The sequence below is a fragment of the Rattus norvegicus genome, chromosome 11 (assembly GCF_021556685.1).
Source record: "Rattus norvegicus strain SHRSP/BbbUtx chromosome 11, alternate assembly SHRSP_T2T, whole genome shotgun sequence".
NCBI lineage: Eukaryota > Metazoa > Chordata > Mammalia > Rodentia > Muridae > Rattus > Rattus norvegicus.
In genome coordinates, this window is record NC_141544.1 from 25,118,798 (window position 1) to 25,137,485 (window position 18,688).

Sequence of the window (18,688 nt, forward strand, 5' to 3'; positions counted from 1 at the left end):
AACATTTTGAAGCCATTCAAGTTTAAATTACTTTTCATCCAAACCTTTTAAAGGGATCTGGGATTTCCTTTTCTTTATTTATGCCTGGCCTAAAGTTAACTTTATTCCTCTATGGTGTCCACAGGGAAAGATTCTCCCCCAAGAATAATTTCAATTTTCATTCCTAGGCCAAATTCCCTAATGCTGATTGTGGGTCTTCTTTGTTTAAAGGGCCAGATGCTCAAACCAAACAGCGATTCGTAACATCTGACCTCTTCAGTTTTTATCTCCTTAAAAACCAAAGAATTTGATAATATGATAAATCATACACTTGTAAAATAATCTGGTGTACATTAACAGAATTATTACCAGATGGTACAGGATTTCTCTTCCTAAATCTTAAAAATGTAGGTGCTCGGGACGCTTAGAAGGGTGACCGTGTTTGATGCAGGCTCAGGTTAAGATCCACATCCACTCGTATGGGAAACTCTCAAGAGCAGTTGAGCTCAATTTATAGGGAATTGGTTGATAATAATGGAAATTCATCTCTTTGAGAGGATAAAAGAAACTGTTATTTCTCAAACTGCCTTTTACACACTCTTCTCTCATCTACACGCATCGCAGCACTCTACAGAGTCCTGCATCATGCTCTCGAGGATCCTATCAGCTTGGCCCATCTTCCTTGTAGAAGCCTATAAATGTTCTGCCTAAACTCCAAGCACGCTATACCAAACTCGTATTTACCTGAAAGCAAGAGCGCCATTCTCTCTGCGTAGTAACTAATGTGGGATATTTCCTAACTCCACTGCCTGCAAACAGCGCATGCAGTAATATGTGCTGTAAATGCACACATCTATTCTGCTGGTAGCTCCAAGGATTAAGGGCAATTAGGCTGGATTTGCCTATCAAGCATGCTTAAGTCTGTCATGTACTGAGAGGGGGGCCCTGGGTCTGACGCCCTGGCGCAGCCCTGGGATCACACGTTTTTGTTCATCTGGTCTTCGGAGCTCAGTGTATCTATACGTTTGCACGGGATTGCAGATATGCACCCTATGTCACAGGAAGTCAAGAAAATCGAAATTCCTCATCTGTATCCAAAAGAAAACCCACTGGAGAAGCTTTGCTTTGTATGTGTGTAGAATGGGGTCCAGGGCACTTATGGAATTATCTGGCACAAACTTTTGATAGTCCCTGATTGTTAGTCCAAAACAATAAAACATCCAAAAAAAACAATAAAAGACCAGGCAAATGTGTCTTCACTGGGAGTAGGCTGTAAAACTAATGATAAAGCCCGTGGCTTGGGCTACCCCACAGGTGTTAAGATGTCATAGTTATGAGGAACACAGATTGCTATGTGAAAATATTAGGATATTGATTAAACTTGCCATAGACTTGATGAAGAAAGTTTCATGTGCTTACTTGCCTGCACAGAGCCACTAAAAACATGTGCACATTAGACAGAGTTTTGTTTTTGTTCTTTGGGTGTTCACTTAAAATTCCCAAACACTAGAGAATTTATGTGAATTTGTTTGGGAAAGTGATCAGAATTGGAATTAGTTTTCCATAATGTAGCATAAGAGTCTGTAATGATCTTGAGTTCTGGAATATTAAGCATTGTCTGAAGAGATGACAGTGGACATCATGAAAGGCCTGTGCATGCAGTTGCTATGGGAAAATACATGTGATATGCTTTCTACATAGATGCTGGGCGTTTTACATGCTAAACTGAGGACAAAGCCCTAGTCATCACAGAATGTGTGCATAGAAGGTAGGCAAAGAATGATAGTAAATTTCATTTTACCTCTGATTTTATTTTCCTCCTTAAACTTCCCATTGGCTGACAACTACCAGGTAGTGTCAAAGCTCCCGTGTTTTATGGTTTTTTGTTTGTTTGTTTTGTTTTGTTTCTATCCGATCTGGAAGCAACCAAGGATTTATAAAATTCTGATTTTCAACTCCAAATTCTAACAGTATAATTTAGAGACAGGTCAGGAACAACTGTAGCCCCATTGATGGTTAGGCCGAGGTCAGGAAGGATCAGTAGGTCCATTATAGCAATCTGCAGTCCCTTGATGCTCCTTGCAGTACATTTCTCCTCCATGGTTTTCTTCTTGGCTGTGGAACTGAACCGCATATGATTGTAAGAGGATGTCTTTCAGGCCAACCCAAATGATTTTTTAAATGTTTTTAAAATAAGTAGTTTTCTCCTTTGTTTTGTTTTTTTATAGAACACCGTAGAAGTAAAAGCATACAGGAAGCTCTTGTTCTTCCTTTTTATGTACCACAGTTCATCACTAGCTCTCAAGAGATGTATGTGGCCAATGCTCAAACTTAATGCTAGTGTTTGAACTCTCGTTCAGTCTTTGTGTTCCTGAAAGATTATGTGCACCCAACATAAATAAGTGATTGTTCTTCATATGTACATATATACATATATATGTATGTATATATTACATACGCTGAAAAATATAAGGGTGACCTGTCTTCTCATGCATCCTCCAGTGACTGAGGCACAGAATTAACCAAATCAATGAGATGTATTCTAGCGTCATTGTGTTCAATAAAAGAAAAGGAAGACCGGGGAGGGGAATAACATTTGAAATGTAAGTAAAGAAATATATCTAATAAAAGTTTTTTAAAAAAAAGAAAAAAAGAAAAGGAAGAATTTGCAGTATTGAATTTGCCTCTACTCTCATTGGCATGATCTTCTGATTAATTAACTGGCTAATTAATTCAGTTGCTTACTTGCAATTTTTTCTTATACCTCTTTAATATTCTGAGGTGAGAACAGGACAGGCCGTAGGTCAAACTTTACTTCAGCCTGCAGTTTTTACAAACGTGCTTATACTTGTATAGAATCTTACTAATACTATTAGATAATCCTGTTGCTCTTTTAAATTTCCTTTTCTGTAAAGTCAGTCTGCCCACTGGGGTTCCAGGTCTGAGAATCACGGCTACACTCAACTGTGGCTCTCTGTCTTCGGAATGTAAGAGACTGTTACAAATTAGGCCTCGTCTCTGGAAAAGGCATTATCTTTACAAAGTATTTGGTGTAGAAGGAAATCCTCACACTCAAGCAAAACTGTAGAGAACAAGTAAGCCCAGCAAGAAGGCAGAGAGAGAAAAAAGGATTTGCTGTTGGCAAAGTATTTTCAGCTGGTGTCCTTGTAACTCCAAAGAGCCCAGAGTTTGAAAAAGAGCTCTTCTCTTCTCAAACACTATGACCATTTGTCATCTTTATTTCTAGAGCTCGGTCATAATTCCTCTGTAGATTTTTTATTTCAGGCTGTCGTAGCAGTGACTATATGTAAATTCAGAATTATAGCCAGATGGCTTGGTGAGGTGATAAAAAGCAAACCAGGTTTTGTGGGAGAGTGCAAATTGCCCATAAGATTTTGCTTTTACCTTTAAAACAGCAGGGCATTGTTTCATGAGACCTGTGAAGGAAATAATACATTAAGTTTAATAGCTGTGGGCTAAATTAATTTTTCATATCCAAGCTGAATACTACCATGTAATCTGCCCAGAATTTTCATAGACATAAAAGCCAATCAGCTCCCTTGCTTTTAGGAGACGACTTGCAAAGGCTACTTTATGACCAAACCACTCTTCATATCGCTCGCTTTTTACAGGATTCACTTTGGGGTTCCAGTCTAAATGGCTTGGGAATCAGACACCTTGGGAATCAACTAAAAGCTTGCGCTGGTCATCCGTTTGCCATTTCATCAGATGGCTGCAGTTCCCAGCTGGAGTTTGGAATGTTATAAATTAGAGAGGGCTTTCTTCCTTGATTGTTTCGGGTACCATGCTGCAGTGCCCCCAAGAAAAGGGACTTGCAGCAGAAAATGCCAAATCCAAGTCTTGTCTTTAAGCCCCACGTAAGCAAGAAAACTGGGTAGACATTAAGAAGCCCGTGTGTGTCTTAATCTTTTTTCCCCTTGTTAAAATAACGCTTCATGAATAGATTCTCTGGTGGTGTGCTCCCATTATATGGAAAGGTCTTAATTTATCCCTCACAATGAAAAGCATCCTCTCCCTTTAACTTAACTGTGTCTCTGCAGGGTGCCTCCCACTTGCCTGCAATTAGCTGGGCTAGCTGTAGTCTGTCATCAAATTATCATAGGTGCACTTCTGCTGCCATGAGCCAGCCCACTACCAATTTATAAATTGCTCGGAGGAAGCCCTGAAGTTCAGGAAGGATAGAAGTAGCCGAGAGCTGCAGCTGCCACAGCCCTAGACAGAATTTCTCCCTGGCCTGTGTTCTCCGCTGGCAGCCCCCCAAGCTGTGTGGAGAGCCACGTGCTCCCACTGGGATAATTGCTTTTTCTACATGAGTCTCTTGTTGCTTCTTTCCGATGATCAAGTGTGTTTAAACTCCTGGCTGAAATCATGTTGGTTTTCAGACAGCGTCGTAAAGTGTACCAGCAAACAAATGAAATTGGATCATGTGCTCTTGACTGTCTGTAGCCCAGGCAAATACGGGACGGCAATGAAAAGATCTTAATTGCGCGATTTCCCTTAAGTCTACGCTGAAGAGAGTAATCTGAAGACTCACATGCTATGTCCTTCCTTTCCCTTTGTGACGACGCTCTCCTTCCTGTGTCAGGAGAGTAAATGCAGAAAGGTGACGCGATTGCTTCCAGTTTGCTCTCACGGTTTCTGCCCAGCGCATAGGCTTGATGCCTGACCTTTTGGTACCAAAGTTTATTCTGTATGTGTGTGCAATTCCCAGGGGCACTATCTGTCCTTTAAATAGGCTGTGAAAAATGAAATAGACAATGCCAATGAATTAGTAAAATACAGATGAATACTTTTCCCCATCAAGTTGAATGTTTTTTTTTTTTTAAATGAGGTTGAAATCTGGCTGGTTTAATTTTTTTCTACCCTACAGCAAGATGAAATATGGTTAATATCAGTGTTCATCTATTATCTTCTTTTGGCTCATCTCAGGGCACAGCTGCTCCCCTTTTGTGTCTGGTCAGGAGTACTCCACAACTTTACCTACTAGCCTTTGTGGGCCACATGCAATGTCTCTTAATCAAAAGGCCTCAGCCGGAAATGTTTTAACAGTTCATTGTTTCTTTTCTTTTTTTAATTTATTTATATGAGCACACTGTAGCTGCCAGACTCACCAGGAGAAGGCATTAGATCCCATAACAGATTGTTGTGAGCCACCATGTGGTTGTTGGGAATTGAACTCAGGGCCTCTGGAAGAGCAGTCAGCGCTCTTAACCGCCGAACCATCTCTCCAGCCCAGTTCATTGTTTCTTCCTCATCCCCATCCTCTTATTTCTTTCTCATCTCCTCCACTCCTCCACTCATTCCGGTGTCAAGCTCCCATGTCCCAGATTGCAAGAGCCACAGGGAGAAATGAAAGTGTTTGTGTTGCTGTTGCTGTTTTCATGAGCAAGTTGTCAATGGTGCTATGAAAGGTAGAAAAAGTAGGTTAACTTATAATCACCGTTGCTAATTCAGAAGAACTGGGACATAACTGTGTCTCCTTCACTGTTGTTATTAATTTAAAGACTTACAATTTGAGATCTTCTTAAAATCATTTTGTCATAGGCACGAATATCAATTAAAGTCTTATGTTGCATAATTCAATTAGTACATATAAGTAGGCTGCATACAAATTCATTCCTGAAAGTCATCTTACTTTGCAGAGAAATGTTGATATAATTGTGGCAGGAGTTGCTTGTCAGACCTTTTTGATAGTGAAAATTTACCGAGAATTTGAATTTTTCTTAATAATGACCTTGAAATGTAAGCTTCAAAGAGAAAAGCAATTAGTGTGTTTATCCAGAAATATAGATTCCCTACATATAATAATAAATCATAATTACTAGGCAGATGAGATCATCTTGATTAAAGCTGGTTTTCTTGCACAGTTCAATTCAGTATCTGGATCTAGACAGGGAGAAACGATGGGCAGAAAAGAACCGCTGTGCCCATCCTGTTACCCTGTGGGACCGGAATTGCCTAAATTACCTTTCAGTTATCTCTAGTTTTTTAATCACCGTGAGACATTTTGGAATACTTATCCAATCCTTTGTCACGTGTATAGTGGAATCATCATCCTACTATACCGTGTGTTTAGTTTAGAAAGCAATGAACTGGGGTTACGATTACTATTGTTTATTAGTAGATAGAGTCTCCATATGCTGCTTCGGCGCCTAGCAACTCTCTGGCTCGAGGTCAGCAGCAACCTTCCTGCCTCTGCCCGCTGTGATTACAGAGGTGAGCCAAAGCACGGAGTGTTATTTTTGAAAAGTTGGCTAGTTCAGGCTAGACGATAACAATGCTTTCATCTGAGCTGCCCAACACGAAAGGTTAAAAATACTTTTGTAGAGCCATTAAAAGTAATCCATTATATAAACAAACTAAAAGAACAAAACCACATGATCTAAAGACTATACATGGACTGACCCTGGACTCTGACCCCATAGGTAGCAATGAATATCCTAGTAAGAGCACCAGTGGAAGGGGAAGCCCTGGGTCCTCCTAAGACTGAACCCCCAGTGAACTAGTCTATGGGGGGAGGGCGGCAATGGGGGGAGGGTTGGGAGGGGAACACCCATAAGGAAGGGGAGGGGAGAGGGGGATGTTTGCCCGGAAACCGGGAAAGGGAATAACACTCGAAATGTATATAAGAAATACTCAAGTTAATAAAAAAAAAATAAAAAAAAAAAAAAAGAAAATAGAGTTGCAATCGAAATGTTGCCCAGAGCAAAATGGACTTTTCACAAGCCTTTGGGGATATATTTTTAATTATTAATCAATAAGTGAGGAGCTATTCACTGTGAGCAACATTATTCCTTAGGTAATTGGCTTTGGGCTGTACAAATCTGGTTAAGTATGAAACTGCGGATGATCCAGAGAGCAGTGGTTTCTGCTACAAGTTTTTAACTTTCTCTTCTGAGCCATTTTAATGTTGGACTAGAACTTACTAGTATAAAACTAATAAATTCATTTCTCCCTAAAAAAAAAAAATAAAAATAAAAAAAATAAAAAATAAAGAAGGCGTGAAACATTCACAAAAAAAAAAAAAGATACAATCCTCTTTTCTCCTTTTCTGTAGTATACACTTAAACAAGGTATTGGGTATTATTTAAATTATATTTTATTATTGATACTATGGATCGGTGCCGATTTTTAGACATGAATTGTTTGTGCTCATTGCGGGCAGAAGGGTACTGATGTAGGTGTGTCTCTTCCTTCTGTGTGCATGATGAACGAAGTCTAGGGAACCTCATGCGTGCGACTGTTCTGCAAAGCAGGAAGATGCCTCAGCAGGTTAAAAACACCTGCTACCAAGACTCCAGACCCAGTCATGACTCAAGTCTACAATCTTGCATGTGGTTTCTCTGGCCTCCATGTGAACATATGTGCATACACTCAGCAAATTAGTAAACAGTTATATCGAAAAAAATATTAGAAGAATGGCCTTTAGGATGTCTCCAGAGAGTCTGGGAACTGTGCATAAGTCATGGTCATCTCTTTCTCCCTGGTAGGCCACAGAGGGCATTTCTATAATTCACAGTGGTTTATTTTGGGTCTCTGGGTCAAGAATATAGGCAGACTTGACAGCACTCCTGTTAAGGGTGTCGTTCTCAAGCAGCTTAGACAGAAATCATTTGAGAATGATACTGTCATTCATAACTTTTCATCTCAACTCTTTTGCAATACAATAAAAAATAATTCCATGAGAAAGAGTCAAGTTTTTACAAGGGAAAAAAATCACATCCAAGCTCAGGTATATTAGAGTTAATCTTAATCACACTTACCAGGACCTTACTACTCTCTGAGTATTTCCAACCTTTTGGTCTTTTCAAAATCTGTGAGAGTGAAGCACTGTACATTTCTTACAGCGGCTTCCAGGTATTTAGCTGTGTCTTCTATGTGCTGTTTAAAATATCATCCTGTTAGCAAAGTCAGTATTCTAGTCTATTGTTCACATTCATTTCTTAGGTGGTATTTGCAAAGGATACAAGTTTTTGAATATGAAAATCTATTGAAGGAAATGGAATAAATTATAGGACAGTTTGCTGGTTGGCAATTTGAAATCAACTTTGAAGCCCCTAATATAATTAGTGGTTTCGTTTTTTGGTCTGTTGAGTTCAAGTCACATTAAGTTAATGTAATTAAAAGCAGAAAAGAGTTTGTGGAGCCAAACTAGTTAATTAGCCCCAGTTGGCTTAGTATGCTAACCCAGAGGTGCACGGAGAATGTTGAGGAGGTGGTGTCGGAGGAAAAAAATCCTGTGGAACAGACACTGAAAATCATCCGACTTGCCTTAGGGTAGAAAAGGAAGGCGCGTATCGAGGAGTTCACGCTCAGTTCATCTTCATTTCTGATTGGGAAAACTGACTGTGGGGTAAGCTGTCTGCCCATAGAATAGACAGACCAAAAAATCTTCCTTTATTTACTCTTTCCCTCCCTCCTTCCCTTTCTTAGAGGCCTGCTCCTCCTGGTTATGGAGAGATAATTATTGTTTCTTGCCGTTATGCCCTGGAAATAAAAACACTCACTATGATTGTTTGTTTTTCCCTGTAGGCATTAAAACCCTTGCCTTTGATTTTGGTGGATGGTCACTCACTGGAGACAGTTCCAGGATGATAAAGGACTTAGGCAAAGAGATGGCCTCCTGCTCCATAGAAACCCTTAAGGACCCAAGGAAAACAGTCACCTCTAGTTTCTCTTAGGGAGAGCTCCTAGTGTATTAAAATAATATATATCAGCCACATGGAGGGTTTCCTTACCTTTATATTGCTAAAACATCATAAAATTGGAGGCTACTCCAAAGTTTAATATTTGAGGTTTTAAATTTTTAGCACCTTCTTCTCTTCCCATCTCTGTTTCCTTCCTGGAAAGGAGCAGGGCTCACCAGGATGCCCCTTCTTGCTTTGATTTCATTAAGTATTTACATAGCTGAGCCCCCCCCCCCACCAAAGTACTGTCTAGGGCTTATGGAAATGTGAGTATCTAATGTGGCTGCTGCTGTGGGCTGGTAAGGTGGATGGTGAGGAAGTTAAGACCCCTGCCTTGGGTTTCTGACAGAGTTGGGTGCCAGCACATTGTCTGAAAGCTTAGCAAATTCTGCTGCACCCCTCCCCAGGATTATGTTAATTGAAGTCTCTAGGCTGCAGTTCCCTGTTTAACATTGTGTCTGTTCATTATACAAACTAGTTTTTGATAGGTTTACAATTGGGCTGTCAAATCCAGCTGTAGGGAGAGACCTGCCAAGAAACATTTTCTGAGCTTGTTTTAAGTGGAGTTTTTTTTTTCTTCACATTTATAGTGTTTTGTGGGTGTTAGACATATTTTCCTGTTTCTGTTTAGAGAGAGGGGAAATGTCATTTTTCGAAAGTATTGAAAGGGGCACCGCGGGTTTTCCATGTAGAAAGTCGCTACACACTTACAGGGCTTTACATGACAACACAAAATGAAGACAGATAGGTGGAGTGAATTCTTGAAAGCTAGTGCCTTGATTGCATCAAGGGGGTGATGCATCCCCCTTTCTATTGAAACTATACACCAGTGTGTCTTCCACACGTGTGGTCACAGAAACTTGTGACTTTGTATAGCTCCGTTTAGGTATAGCCAGTGCCATACTATCAAAATCAACATAACGTGTGGAAACTGAAGGCTGCCATTGTTCCCCCATCCCTTTTGACTCTCGGATTGTCCAGCTTTGTGACTTGCTCCTTGTTAAGAATATTTTGTCTTTACCCCTATGAGTAGTCGCATCTATAAACAGGCTAGTTTGACACATTAGCCTTTCTTGCCATGTTGACAAGGTGGACGTGGGATCTCTCGGAGTTCCAGGACAATCTGGCCTATGTAGTGAATTCCAGGCAGGGCTACATAGTGAGACCCTATTTCAAAAAAAAATCTAACCTAAACAAAACAAAACAAAAACAAAAATACAAAAAAAATGCATGTTTTTTACATATAGTTGTACCAATAGGGTTTGGTTGGTAGGTGTTGATGGGTATTTACACCTATCTGGAAAATCTCAAATTTTTTAAAAAGTGAAATAAATAGTTGGGGTATTATCTCATTTTGTATCCTCTTTCCCATTCTTGTTTCACACTGGTATTTCTCCTGTGTTCATGGCTCGGACTTTAGGACCAAACTTCTTAATTTCAGCAGCATTAACATTCTGAAATGAGTAAATCTTTGAGGTGGAGAGTGACTGTGTATTCTAGGAGTTTAACACTGTCCCTGACCTGTCCACCCTTACCACTGACTCTGCTCCTTGCTGCTGTTTCTGGTAACCAACCAAGTCGTCATCTGCAGATCCTGAATCAGTCCCCAGCACAGTAGCAGGGTGTGGCCCCACCGAAACTCATCATTTGGGAGGAATTGCTAGAAACATCGAGAGGCTAAGAATAACCTGTCTCTAACGTGGTTGTTTTGTTTTTTAAAAGTATGAAAAGAAACTTTTTATACAATAGGAACAGTTTGTCTATTGATTTATATTTAATACTGAAACATCAGTATAAGACAACAACGTAGGTCTCCTGATTCATTAAATCATAAACTCTGTACCAGGATCAAGGAATTACTGTGTTGGAATTGTAAACACAAGGTGTAATAGAAACTCTTGAAAGTCCTCTGCTTTCTTCTTGTTTGTCCTCAGCTATTCTTCCCTCCCATTCTCTCACAGTTGGAATTACTCCATGGCCCAGACTCTCCCAGCAGCTCCCCTATAATTCTTGTTAGTTAAAGTCCCCTCCTTCTCCATTTGTGTGTAATCTTTCAAAATAGAATAACAGCAGGCTGTAATATATAATGTTAATTGATGCCCCATGTGTACAAAATCAAGTTGATTTAAGACCCTACATTCCCAAGTATTTAAAAATTGTAAAAGTAAATAAATACTATACGACATGAAAACTGCAGACATAAATCTCTGTGCTTGGAAATTACTTATATGTCATCATCCTTTAGCTTCCCTTTTCTTCCATATTTGACTGTGTTTTCAAATTATCCCCTCAGCCTTCTAGCTGTTGTAGATAAGCACTCTGACTTATTGACTTTCTGATCAAAAGGAATGTTGTGGGTTTCCTCTTTTTTTTCCTGTTACATTAATCTAATATTGTTTCTGTTATGTCCTCTAAGATGAACTCCTTTTCTAAGTATGCAAGGTCATTTAAAGTTAGACTCTTGGGCATAAGAGGACGGTCCCACATGTTGTCCACACTTACGGAGCTAATGGAGGCTCTTTCAGAGCACAGCATAGATCCTTCCATTTGGGGCGGGGGTGGGGCTGGTTCTTTTGGTTGAAATAAGTTAGTTTCCCTTCATTTATAGGCTTGTTGGTGTGAGTGCTTCAACATGAGCATGTAATAAGAGGGGCAGTATAATATCTTCTCGGGAGGCATTTTATGATATCCACTGGTTCTCAATGTCAAGAACTTAAGTTTATTAAATACCAGTTTATTTAACAGTAATTATGATACTGGATTCCAGGCTGTATGTTTACTTTCCCTCACCAACCCAAGGAGACAGACTCTGCCTGAAACACAATCCCTCTTCCTACTTGCTCACTGGATAAGTCCTTTTCGTCTCACAAAAATGTTCCTCTTCTTTAAACTCTGTGGCGAGTTCTAGGCTCGCAGGAGGAATTAGAGGCTCCTTTCCATCATTTCTTTTCAGATGACAGTCAAGATGACCTGATTACCATAGTCTAACTAAAGCATACTGTGTCCAGCACATTAGATCCAGGGGGAGGAAGGATTATACTTTCCTACGCCTTTGGTCCCTTTCTTGAAATGTCGGAGTATTAAAATGTTTACCTTACCATTTTCATAGCAAGGTAAAGAACATGCTAATTATATGTATACACACAAATACGCGCAGGATAACTGACAGAACTCAAAGTCCTTAGCATTATGAACTGTGAAGTATTATAAACGAAAGTTGCGTCTACCATTGATTTTGTTCTGTTCCTTGTTTGTTTCTGTTGTGATTTTGGTTTGTTTGTTCAATCATTCTATTGGTATTTTGTCTGTTTTTTTGAGCCATACATATTTCAAGAGTGATCATTTTTGGGCTAATTCTAAAAGGGGAAAAAATTGTTTCTCTGTAAGTGAATACTTTGAGAGTATTTTATAGTAAAGTCATGTAACCCAGTTGCTGGTGAATATCTGTCTACAGTTTATTCAACAATTAAAGTGTGAAAACACAACCCCATTGAGCTGAAAATGCAGGTTGCATTTTCACGATTGGCACGATCCTGCCTTTTACTTTTGTAAAGTTGTGTGACTATGCATATGTGTGTACATGTGTCACTCACTCCCATGAACTTTGTGCCAGTTTTGCACTAGCACGACTTGTAGGCAGGACACCTTCATAGGCAGGGTACCAAGAGTTTGTGGCTGCGTTCGTGTTCACATTTCTCCTTTGGCAGCTTATAGCATACCTAACGGTACCAAAGGTGCTAGAACATAGGTGTGAGGGCTCAATTCAGGTACCAGCTCAGTTTATTCAAATTCATTAACTTGTGTAGGTGTTGTCATCAGCAACGAGCCTTGAAGTTAGTTTGTGGAAAGCAACCTGTTGTCTATGCAACTGCCTAAGTTGTTTAGGGATGGCTATGGGAACCCTTTGGCCAACGACTCACTTAGACGTAACCAATATTGGAAGCTTCATTTAATGATAAGAGATGTCCAGTTGGGGCTCTGTCTCCCCATTATTTGATGATTTCATTTAGGTCACCTTCATACATGTATATATTTTAAGAATCTTCTACTGTATTAGATTTCCATACTACCCCTCAAATACTCCTAAATTTTAGCTGTCTCTTCCATAGTCTATCCCTTGTCCCCCCTCTTCCAGCGCCCTCCATGTTTAATTCTCCCATTCCAGTCCCCTCCCCACCCTTCCATAACTTTCTGTACTATTTCACTTTCCTAGGGAGATCTACCTGCCCCTGCCACCACCTAACCACTTACTCCATACCTGACCTCTGTGGTTCTCCAATGGTAGCCTCGTTATCATTATCTACACATGAGCGTATCCATATCTACTTGTCTTTCTGGGTTCGGGTTACCCATCTTATGAAATAAGTTGAAGAGTATTGGTAATAACCACTCCTTGAATGTGTTGTAGAATCACCCACCAAAACCATCTGACCATGAGTTTGTTTGTTTGTTTTGTTGTTTTGGGTTTGGTTTGGTTTGGTTTTGATTGAGGGAGGTAGGAGGTTGGGAGACTTTTAATCACTGCTTCTATTTCAGTGAAATTAAAAGTGTGCTTAAATTGCTTGTCTGATCTTGGTTTAACTTTAAGAAGTGGTATAACATCTAGAAAATTACTTGTTTAAGTTTTTCACATTTGGTGTACATATTTTTAAATGTCCTCACAATTCTCTGGATTTGTACAGTGTCTGCTTTTAATGTCTCTCCTCTCTCTCTCTCTCTCTCTCTCTCTCTCTCTCTCTCTCTCTCTCTGTCTCTCTCTTTCTCTCTCTCTCTCTCTGCCTTTCAGTTAATTTAAGGGTTTGTCAATCTTACTGATTTTCTTTCCTTATAGAGAATTTGTTCTGTTATTGCTTCTTTTTACTTTTAGTATAGATTATTGAGTTCAGCTAAATTTAATTATTTCTTCCCTCCTCTTCCTCTTGAGCGAGATTCTCTCTTTTTGTACTAGATCTTCTAAGTATTCTGTTGCTACTCATATGAGATCTCTGCAACGTTTTCATCTAGGCACTAAGTGCTATGAACTTTCCTCTTCGGGCAACATTCATTGTTTCTATGAGATTTTCTGTGTTCTGTAGTCATAATTACTCAATTCTAGGATGTCTTTATTTTCTCTGTCAATCCATCTCTCGTTTGGTAGTGAGTTAGTTATTCAGTTTCTGTGAGTTTGTAAGCCTTCTGCTATTTCTTTTGCTGTTGACATCCAGTCTTAATCTGTACTGTTATATAGAATGAGGGGTGTCATTTTGATTTTTTGTATCTGTTGAGATTTGCTTTGTGGTCAGTTTTGGAGAAGGTTCCATGAGATTCTGTATGGATGAGATAGTCTGTCAGTCTCTGTCAGGTCCATTTGGTTTATGACATCAGTTAGCTCCAGCATTTCTCTGGTTAGTTTTCTCTGGATGTCCCATCTACTCCCTATCTACTGAAAGAGGAGATCTGTGTTCTCAGTGGAAATGGGGGCTGGGTTGGATGGGAGGCTGCAGCAGGTGGTCTGCTACAGAGCTGGGGAGAGGCTGGTGGACTTGGACGAGCAGAGGGAGAGGTGAATTTCACTCAGCTTATTGTGACTTGCTGGACCACTTCTGGGAAGATCATGATGCTCATTGCCCTTAGGTTCCAAAAAGAAAAATGAAAAAGAAAAAGAAATACATGGGTGGGGAAAAGTCTGTTATCAAAAGTAAGATGCATTCATTGACAATCAAGACATTTTCCTTTAAAGCAGTTCTAGCAAACTCGCTAGGTACATATTTTCTATGCTTAATAATATTAGAATATGAATATTCTACTCATATTCTACATTAAATCTTGATAGGCTAGCCATTAAGTTTAGACTTTCTGGTTAACACCTAATTAAAACTACAAAAGGTTTAGCTGATTTCAAATAGGAATTGAATTAACACACCGAATAGTGAAACTTTTCCAGACGTCTAGGTAAATAAAGTGTTTTTCTTTTATATTGTATACTTCAAATTTATTTTGTTGTATTCCCAAGCTGTTTTGCTTCATTATGCTTTGGTTCATTTTGTGTAGAGAATGGCCTTCATTTATGAAGATCTCAACTGCTAACCGTTAAAGACAGTTCCTGGTATCCATGTCAATTGTTTTGGGGCTTTTTGTTTTCTTTTGAAGATCCGAGGCGGGAAGCTCATGATCACGTACACCCGTAAAAGCGATGCTGGCAAGTATGTTTGTGTTGGTACCAACATGGTAGGGGAGCGGGAGAGCGAAGTCGCGGAGCTGACTGTCTTAGGTAAGTGTATTCCTATCTGGCATCATCTAGCGCCTGTAGATGCTCACTGTTAATATTCTGTATCTTTATACAAGGAAAATCCTCCTTCAATCAAAGAATATAAATAACCTTTTACATAGGGAATACCAGTAATCCAGTGTATGGAGGAAAGAGAAGGCACGAGAAGGAATCCGCAAAGCAGCTTGAGTGGGGGAAAGCAAAGATATGAAATTAGTGTAACATTGAAACGATGAGTTCTACAGGAATGGGAAGGTGTGAGGAGAAAACGGAAGTCTGTCCTTACTGACCATCCTAAGGGGTTTTCCACTCATTCATCTTCCAGAGAGACCGTCCTTTGTAAAGAGACCCAGTAATTTGGCAGTGACTGTGGATGACAGTGCTGAGTTTAAGTGTGAGGCCCGAGGAGACCCCGTGCCTACGGTTCGGTGGAGGAAAGATGACGGAGAGCTGCCCAAATCCAGGTACAGATGATGGGGGCTTCACAGTGTGATGCATCGGTTTGAAGTTTCTGTTTCCAGTCAGGCCATGCATGCCCTTAGTCAGCGACATCATAGTCCTCACTCTTGATAGCATCACATTCAGTCTTTATTCCATGAAAGTGTTCAACGACCCATGCTTTGAATTACAGTCTTTACCAGGCCTAGTTATAAGTGAGCAGCAATGAGCCCAGTTCCCATGATCGGAACAAAACAAAAACAAAAGAACAACAAAAGTCAACCAAACAAAGCAGTACTCTCTCTGTAGCATACTGTGTTGCCAAGACAGGGTATGGGAAACCAACTACTTGTAATGAACTTGGATTTATCGTATTATCGATTTATAATATACTCATTTTGATATATTTGCATCATAAGTTAAGGAGCAAAGGAGCAGGTAGGAGAAAGAAGATGGACATAGTGTTAAACAACTATGAGTCAGGTAAAATTGGACTTCGTCTTTATTATCTGTAGTATTGCCAGGAAAGAGTAGAAGTCAGGATTTCTTGATGACTGTTAACACCTTAAATAGAAGAAGAGAGATCTAAGATTTAGGGAGCATTGCTGGTGAGATAGTGGTATAGAACATTCTGGTATTGTCACAAGACTGTTGTCTTATGTGTATCCATTCAGTGGAGTATGTTGGGCCTTGCTAAGTGTTGGCATTGTAGCTTTCAGACGGAGGGTGTCTATGCTTAAGGAACATAAAAAAGGGCGGGAGTGTCAGCATGGATACATACCCAGTGACGTTGTGAAGCTCTTTTGGACCATACATAGGTACAGAGTCGGGAGAATCTTATTAAAGAGAAATGAACCATATATAATGGCATATATATATATATATATATATATATATCTTAGAAAATAAAAGTAAAATATTGCACATATGAACCATTGCAGCATAGACAGAGATGTGGTAGGAAAGTTTACCATAGCTCACGTACAAAGTATGTGGGAAGCGTCATGCGATATCAGCCTAGAGCTATTAGGGCCAAATGGAGTGGGGTTCATGCAGTAAAGAATTTTACTTCACAATGCACGGCACTGCTGAGCCACAAAGGGTGAACAGGCTTAGTATCCAGAAGCACACTTGGTCCGTTAAAACAGTGGCTGTCACTTCATTATGGAGAGGGGACACAGTAATGCTGTGGCTGTAACAGAAGAGACTTAAGTTTCCTAGCTAAGGCTGCTGAAGAAACCCTGAAGTAAACTGATACATCAAGTGACATATCTGCCTTCAGTTTTCCACACTGCCACTAAATACTTGAAAAGCCACACCACGCGGCCTCAGGTCCCGCCTCTATAAAATGGTATCTATCTGCTGGATCCTAACCTTCTTGCAGATGGAGAAAACCTATAAATTTCAGACTTACTCAAGGGCGCCGTGCCATTTAACTTAAATTTGAGCCCAGTCGCTTGCAGACACCAATTGCTCTTTTGGAAACAATTAATTTGCATCCACTTTGTTTCTGATTGTTTAGAGGGCTGACTGCTCACTCTTCGACGTAGACATGGCATAGGTTCGTACTTGTAATGGCGTCATTTGTCCCAAGAAGTAAACCACGTGCCTTTGTTTTCTTTCACCACATCAACAGATATGAGATCCGAGATGATCATACTTTGAAAATTCGGAAGGTGACAGCTGGCGACATGGGATCATACACTTGTGTTGCAGAAAATATGGTTGGGAAAGCCGAAGCATCAGCCACTTTGACAGTTCAAGGTAGAAAATGGAGAGGGGTCACGTGTCTGTGTGTGTGTGCGTGCGTGCGTGCGTGTGTGCACACATGTGGTTGTTTTATCAGGAGGAATACAACGTTGATGCTTGCAGAGTACGCTACTGAATAGTTTGCACTTATTACTCGAATGTTTTCTGTCAAATATTCAAATGAAGTATTGTATTTATTTATACATGCCTTGGAAGGAATTGAGTTAAATTTTCAGACTCATGGTAAGTTGGATCTCAAATGCTACAATGTCTCATACTCTGTGTCTTGAAATACAATGTCCTTAAAAACTTTTCATTTAATGGCAGTTGTTCCCCTGAGATCTTTGTTGTAAGCAGAAAATAAGATGTGCCTGGCTTCAGGTCATGTTTCAGACCAGGGCTGCGTAACCTGAAGAGTGCCCTCTTCTCTTCACACAATACCTATGACAAAACTAGTGCCCCAAGCATAGCGAGTGAATACATTTCACTTCTCCTTGGCTAATTTTGACACAGATTTCTTACTGAGTTTATGTGCTAAAGTGGATCCAATGTTCAATAGCACAGGTTTCCTGAAAGTAGTTAGTGTCTTCAAGCTGATGTTTGCAGATGTGTGTAGATGTTTACCCGCCGTTGTGTTCAGAATTCAGACATCTGTGTCCTTCATCATCCTTCTGCCGCCATGATGTTACAGTAGTTATATTTCATTGTATCTCGTCTGAGAACTTTCTTTTTTTTTCCCTAGTAAGAAATCCTTTAATGTGGAATTTGAGAGCCAATGACCTTTAAATACATGACTTTTTTTTTTCTGTGAAGAACTCCCTATTTTGACAAGTATATATAGTAAACAGGGAACGTAAACCACTTAGGTTGTTTTTGGGGCTAACATAAGCAACACTTGTGGCTGTCATCTTTTCTGAATGCTATCTCTTTGAAAGCTATTAAGAAGAAAAAGGTGACTTTTGAGAGAGTTTTTCTACAGTGGATTTCCACAAAGCAGCCTGTGGGCTTCTCACATTAGAAAAGAAGATATTTCCTGTTTGTCTCGAAAGCTATTATGTCCCATTTTGTTTTTTGTTTTTTTGTTTTGTTTTGTCTTGTTTTGTTTTTTTTAGCTCAACCTCATAAAAAAAAGAAGAAATTAAAAAAAAGGTTAAGAACAAACATTGAATTTTTAAGGCGTCCAATACTTCTTAAGCTGTTAGGCTTGAAATTCTTACTCAGGGTAATGCTGTGTGAGAAGAAAACCACTCACATTTAGAGTAAGCCTAAGTTCAAGAGATGTCAAATCCCAGTTCAAAAGCCCACCAGAGGCAGTGACCATGGCCATGATGACTAGAAAGCATGAAAAGGTGTGTCTATCTCCACGGTACTGTGACAGGAAACTGGCTGTCTATCAGTCAGTTAAATAAGTCTCACTTCAAACCCTCATCCAGAGACTTCTACCCTGGTAGACTGGTGCTAATATAAACAAGTCATTCTGGTCTCTTCCTGCAATTTTAAACTCAGTTCCACAGCTAAGCCAGCCTTGAGTTTTCCATACGGAATGCTTGCTCCTAAGCCTGAGTTG

At 39.8% G+C, this 18,688-nt stretch overlaps 1 protein-coding gene across 5 annotated transcripts in view; it reads left to right on the forward strand.

Moving 5' to 3' along the window:
• The window catches only part of Robo1 (roundabout guidance receptor 1), a 1,048,129-nt gene that overhangs the window by 914,811 nt on the left and 114,630 nt on the right, over positions 1–18,688 (forward strand). For all 5 annotated transcript variants that reach the window (NM_022188.3, XM_087576842.1, XM_087576841.1 and 2 more), the window contains 3 exon segments: positions 14,817–14,937; positions 15,260–15,398; positions 17,009–17,136. In NM_022188.3, the coding sequence (NP_071524.2) occupies positions 14,817–14,937; positions 15,260–15,398; positions 17,009–17,136 (388 nt within the window).